The sequence below is a fragment of the Zeus faber genome (genome assembly GCF_960531495.2).
Source record: "Zeus faber genome assembly, chromosome: 11".
Taxonomy (NCBI): Eukaryota; Metazoa; Chordata; class Actinopteri; order Zeiformes; family Zeidae; genus Zeus; species Zeus faber.
Window position 1 is genome coordinate 33,115,262 of NC_137205.1, and position 6,656 is coordinate 33,121,917.

Here is a 6,656-nt window from a genome sequence, read left to right on the forward strand (position 1 = left end):
AGAACACGGAGCCACTTCATCTTGTGTTTGATTCAATTAGGATACAGGGTTAACGATCAGATGTCTCCGTTCGGTGTTCTATTCACCAAAACAATTCAACCCGATTTATCCACTTAACGTCACCACTGTGGAAAAAGCATGGACAGCCTATTGGCATTGAGAAGCCGTCAAATCGGGTTGATCAGTGACGTCATAGCCAGCCTGCCTCAACACGACATCTCACCATCCGTGAATTCCTACTCGACTTGAACGCAGCAGGAGCTCGAGCCCCTCGCTTCCGCCTCTCCACTTCCGGACACAAAGCTCAGCTGATGACGTGTTAGCTGTTAGCTTAACTGAGCTGGAGGCTCCAAGTGGAATAAAAAGCAATTATTATTATTATTATTATTATTATTATTATTATAATTACTATTATAGTCATATTATTATTCTGTAAAGGAACATGGAACCGCTTTACCACCAAACTAACAAGTAAGAAAACACTGAAACTTAAACAAGCTCTTCTGTTTGTCTGTTGTGTTCTGCTTCTAATAATTATAATAATAATAATCATAATAAGAATTATAATAATTATAATAATTATCATAATGATAATGACAATAAGCTCCGTTTATCAGAACTTTATTCCCTAACAAGTGAAATAGTGAGATCCCAGGACTCCGTTTTGTATTATATGAATGTGTATTATATGAATGTGTATTATATGAATGTGTATTATATGAATGTGTATTATATGAATGTGTATTATATGAATGTGTATTATATGAATGTGTATTATTTGAATCTGTATAAAGAGGGACAACATTTGTAAATGTATCAGCTAAATATTCCGATTGATCTCAAGCTCCAGTTTTATTTTGAGTCATTCGGGGTCTAACTCTATTGTTATTGTTCGGATTTTTATTATTATCCTCCTTGGCACTTTTCGGGCTAAAAGTGTCTGGAACAGAACAACCACTGCAGCTACTGACACAGTTGAGGTGTCTTTAGAACCGGGATGTCTCAGACATATCGTGGTTCAAGGTTCATCCAAATTGATCCACATAAGGAGCAGGAATTATGGAAATACTAACAAAATTATCTGACTAGTCACTGACTAGTGACTACCTCATAACTACCTGCAGCAGTAATTGACTAGTAACTCCAAAGTAACTACCTAGTAACTGACTAGTAACTGACTAGTAACAAACCAGGTCCCCCTCTCTCAGACAGATCCACGAGGTCCAGTCCCACATGGGGAGCCTGGAGACAACAGAGCGCCAGTCGGTTCACTGTGAGTTCACTGCTTCCTCTGCGTCAGTTTCTTTATTTTAGTTTCTTTAAGGGGTGGAGGGTGGAGGGCAGAAGGGCGGAGGGCAGGAGGGTGGGGGGCACTCCTTGGCTTCACTCTCTTCTCTATATTATTCTCCAAAGTCACTGATACTCCAGGTCATTCCGCCCTGGCGCCATGATCTTTGCCTGCGCTCCGTGGTGATGGATGCTCTGTGTTGTGGGACTGAATGGTGTGTTCTCCACCAAGCCGGTGCCACAACAGGAAGCCCTCAGCCGGGTGGGGACGCTGCATGTAGGGTGGAGAGGGCAGATACCGTGGGAGCTGAGCTGCTCTCATGTGGAGGGAGGATGTGGAGCTGCTGATTGGGACGAGCGGCAGGGCAGCCGGCAGCGGCGTCAAAACCAGCGGATAAATCTAAACTGCTCTGTGGGTGGGGCTTTGTATATATGGGCGGGGCTTCCCATATGTGGGTGGGGTTTCTCCTAGATGTCACAGCATGGAAATAACCTTACAGGTACTGCTCACTTAACCACCCAGCTATATATATACATGTATAATATTTATACAGGTACTGCTCACTTAACCACCCAGCTATATATATACATGTATAATATTTATACAGGTACTGCTCACTTAACCACCCAGCTATATATATACATGTATAATATTTATACAGGTACTGCTCACTTAACCACCCAGCTATATATATACATGTATAATATTTATACAGGTACTGCTCACTTAACCACCCAGCTATATATATACATGTATAATATTTATACAGGTACTGCTCACTTAACCACCCAGCTATATATATACATGTATAATATTTATACAGGTACTGCTCACTTAACCACCCAGTTATATATATACATGTACAATATTTATACAGGTACTGCTCACTTAATGACCCAGTTATATATATACATGTTCAATATTTTTCCAGGTACTGCTCACTTAACCACCCAGTTATATATATACATGTATAATATTTATACAGGTACTGCTCACTGAACGACCCAGTTATATATATACATGTATAATATTTATACAGGTACTGCTCACTTTACGACCCAGCTATATATATACATGTATAATATTTATACAGGTACTGCTCACTTAACGACCCATTTATATATATACATGTATAATATTTATACAGGTACTGCTCACTTAACCACCCAGCTATATATATACATGTATAATATTTATACAGGTACTGCTCACTTAACCACCCAGCTATATATATACATGTATAATATTTATACAGGTACTGCTCACTTAACGACCCAGCTATATATATACATGTATAATATTTATACAGGTACTGCTCACTTAACCACCCAGTTATATATATACATGTATAATATTTATACAGGTACTGCTCACTTAACGACCCATTTATATATATACATGTATAATATTTATACAGGTACTGCTCACTTAACCACCCAGCTATATATATACATGTATAATATTTATACAGGTACTGCTCACTTAACCACCCAGCTATATATATACATGTATAATATTTATACAGGTACTGCTCACTTAACCACCCAGCTATATATATACATGTATAATATTTATACAGGTACTGCTCACTTAACCACCCAGCTATATTTATACATGTATAATATTTATACAGGTACTGCTCACTTAACGACCCAGCTATATATATACATGTATAATATTTATACAGGTACTGCTCACTTAACCACCCAGTTATATATATACATGTACAATATTTATACAGGTACTGCTCACTTAATGACCCAGTTATATATATACATGTATAATATTTATACAGGTACTGCTCACTTAACCACCCAGCTATATATATGCATGTTCAATATTTTTCCAGGTACTGCTCACTTAACCACCCAGTTATATATATACATGTATAATATTTATACAGGTACTGCTCACTGAACGACCCAGTTATATATATACATGTATAATATTTATACAGGTACTGCTCACTTTACGACCCAGTTATATATATATATATATATATACATGTATAATATTTATACAGGTACTGCTCACTTAAAGACCCAGTTATATATATATATATATATATAAATGTATAATATTTATACAGGTACTGCTCATTTAACGACCCAGTTATAGTGTATATAGTGTATATAGTGTGTATATAGTGTATGTAGTATATATATAGTATATATAGTGTATATAGTGTATATAGTATATAAAGGGTGATGAGATGCTTGGTATTGTACACAGTGTACAATACAGACTGGTCAGGGAGCTGGTTGTAAGTCTGAACGGTCGTTAAACAGGTAGGACTTGTATAAATATTATATTTATATATATATACATATAACTCGGTCGTTAAGTGAGGAGTACCTGTATTTTTGTTATTCAACTCAATTAATTGCTAAGAAGGAAGGATGGTTTCCACAACAGGATAGTGTGATTTGTTTTGATTTTGATAGAAACGCTCACGATAGGATTCAATATCAATATTTTGATATTTTATTCACAATTAGAATTACTGCCGACTTTTCAGTTTACTATCGAATGTAGAGTCGGGTTAAAATAATCTCCATATTGACACTATGATGTGATTCAATTCTATTGTTTCAATTTCTGAATTCAATTAGAAATGTGTAATGTGGATACTTTGTTTGGAAGTTCTGCCTTTTATCACAAATGAATTTTAATATTAAATTCTGTATCAGACCCAATTTGTTGAGTGAAGTATTTTAGTAATGCCTTAGATGGTGAGACTGAAAAGTTGTTGTAATTGTCATCGTGTATAAAGTGTTGATGTGTGGCCCTGGTGGAGTTGTCATCATTCGTTTTCCTCCACCTCCTTAGTGCTGGAGAACGAGCTGCAGAGCAGGATGGAGAAGATCTTCACTCAGCTGGAACGTCTGGAGATCCTGGCGAGCAAGGAGCCGCCCAACCGCCGGCAGAATGCTAAACTGTGAGTGTCTGAGAGCCAGGGGGAATCCTGACGGTGTGTGGAGGGTGGAGTGCTCGGGCGTAGATGTGCGTGAGACCGGTGGCGTTTCATTTCTGTGGAAACATCTCCGGCAGCGACAGCGTTCCTGCTGCGTCGCTCTGATCCGGGTCAACATTCCAAACACCGACAGCCGGTCCAGCGGCGGTCCGGGGGGGCGAGTCGGTCCAGCAGATCAGTTCAGAATAATGATGTAATGTTCACGGAACAGAAAGAAAGGAATGAAAGAGAAGTGAAGACAAGACAGGAAATGTAAAAGCTGACAAAACACAGCGCGGAAAATAAAAAAATCCTGTATACTTCTTCTTCTTCTTCTTCTTCTTCTTCTTCTTCTTCTTCTTCTTCTTCTTCTTCTTCTTCTTCTTCTTCTTCTTCTTCTTCTTCTTCATTCCTGAGGGGAGCTCATACCCAGGTCTGGGTGATACTGACTCCATCACATCTCACTGTATCTTTCTTAAGATCTTAGGAACATAACATGTTTCATAACATGTTTACACACAGATATGTAGAAGTGTCATGTTGGGAGCGTGTGGGACTTGGATAATAATCTGATATCACTTGGTCTTCTGCTCTTCTCTCAGGAGGGTGGAGCAGCTCAAGTACGACGTGCAGCACCTCCACACGGCGCTGCAGAACTTCCAGCAGCGACGCTACACCCGCGAGGCACAGGAGCGTGAGAGGGAGGAGCTGATGAGCCGCACCTTCACCACCAACGTACGACACACTGTAGCCTGGGAAACAGGAAGTAGAAACACAGAGACGCACTGTAGATCGGGGAAACAGGAAGTGGAAACGCCTCGACACACTGGATACTGGGGAAACAGGAAGTAGAAACACCTAGACACACTGTAACCTGGGGAAACAGGAAGTATAAACCCCTAGACACACTGTAGGCTGGGTAAACAGGAAGTAGAAACACCCAGACACACTGGATACTGGGGAAACAGGAAATGGAAACACAGAGACACACTGTAGCCTGGGGAAACAGGAAGTGGAAACGCCTAGACACATTGTAACCTGGGGAAACAGGGAATGGAAACACCTAGACACACTGGATACTGGAAGTGGAAACACTAAACACATTGTAACCTGCAGAAACAGGAAGTGGAAACATCTAGACACACTGTAGCCTGGGAAACGGGAAGTAGAAGCACCTAGACACACTGGAGCCGGGGAAACAGGAAGTAGAAACACTTAGACACACTGTAGCCTGGGGAAACAGGAAGTAGAAACACCTAGACACACTGTAACCTGGGAAACCGGAAGTAGGAACACCTAGACACACTGTAGCCTGGGGAAACAGGAAGTAGAAACACCTAGAGACACTGTAACCTGGGAAACAGGAAGTAGAAACACCGAGACACACTGTAGGCTGGGGAAACAGGAAGTAGAAACACCTAGACACACTGTAACTTGGGGAAACAGGAAGTAGAAACAGCATACACTGTTTCCTGTTTCTAGAGTTCCATCCTCTGAAACACCTGCACCGGGTCGTGTAACCATGGTGACCCAGACAAACACGCTGCAGGTCTCAGGCTACGTTCACACTCCAACCCTTCCTGCTCAATTCACGTTTATTGCTCAGATCTGCTTTTAAATTTTAAATATGGTGGAAGACACGTCGTGAACCGACCCGCATGCACAGAAGCAACAAGGACGTCACACGCTGTCGTACGGAGGTCAACACGGCAGCCTGGTGCACGCTGGTTGTCGGGCGGCGTGGGGCTGTGTAGCACGAGGATCAAACCGTTAAATCCAGACGGGGGCACGGTGTGCCTCACTCTGTTCGCCGGTCCCGCAGTCGGGGAAAATCACAAACTTGATATTTTTGTGTCCCCGGTCCATGAACGTTTTGTGCGGTGCGTTGGGAAGCCCTGCTCTAGAGTGAAGTAAAAGTGGCACCAAGTCCCATTCGACTGCAAAACATCGGAGCTGTATCTCATTTAGCTCCACATGTGAAGGTGGAGAATGGAGATGAGATTCCATGTGATTGGTGCTGTTCACACTGTTATGGAACATATCACATGTGAGCAAAAACATCTGATTTGGCTTACTACTGCCTGCAGTGTGAGCGGAGCCTAAGATCCGTCTGAACGCCACATTCTGTTCCCAGTTACACTTTCAAAACTGAATAAATGAGCAAGATGGAGGATACCATAATTATCTGTTCAAAACTACAATAATAACGATGATTCGATTTCATCAATAGTTTGAATGGAAAGTTAAATACAGAAGTGGAAATGAGTCGGTCCTGGTGCCTGTCTGTGTTCTGAGGGTGTTGTTGTTGTTGTTGTTGTTGTTGCTGTTGTCGTCGTGGTGGTGGTGGTCGTCCCAGGATGCTGACACCTCCATCCCCATCGACGAGACGCTGCAGTTCAACTCAGGTCTCCATGA

General features: G+C 41.2%; 1 protein-coding gene across 1 annotated transcript in view; it reads left to right on the plus strand.

Annotated features, from left to right (window-relative positions):
* The first annotated feature begins 321 nt into the window (after nt 1-321).
* Nucleotides 322-6,656, plus strand: part of gosr2 (golgi SNAP receptor complex member 2) — a 7,874-nt gene continuing 1,539 nt past the window's right edge. The window contains exons 1-5 of the mRNA XM_080009102.1: nt 322-471; nt 1,209-1,273; nt 4,118-4,226; nt 4,844-4,976; nt 6,598-6,656. The exon at nt 6,598-6,656 is cut by the window's right edge and continues 82 nt beyond it. Coding sequence (XP_079865228.1) covers nt 443-471; nt 1,209-1,273; nt 4,118-4,226; nt 4,844-4,976; nt 6,598-6,656 — 395 coding nt within the window. The 5' untranslated portion in view covers nt 322-442. The remainder of the gene's footprint in view (nt 472-1,208; nt 1,274-4,117; nt 4,227-4,843; nt 4,977-6,597) is intronic.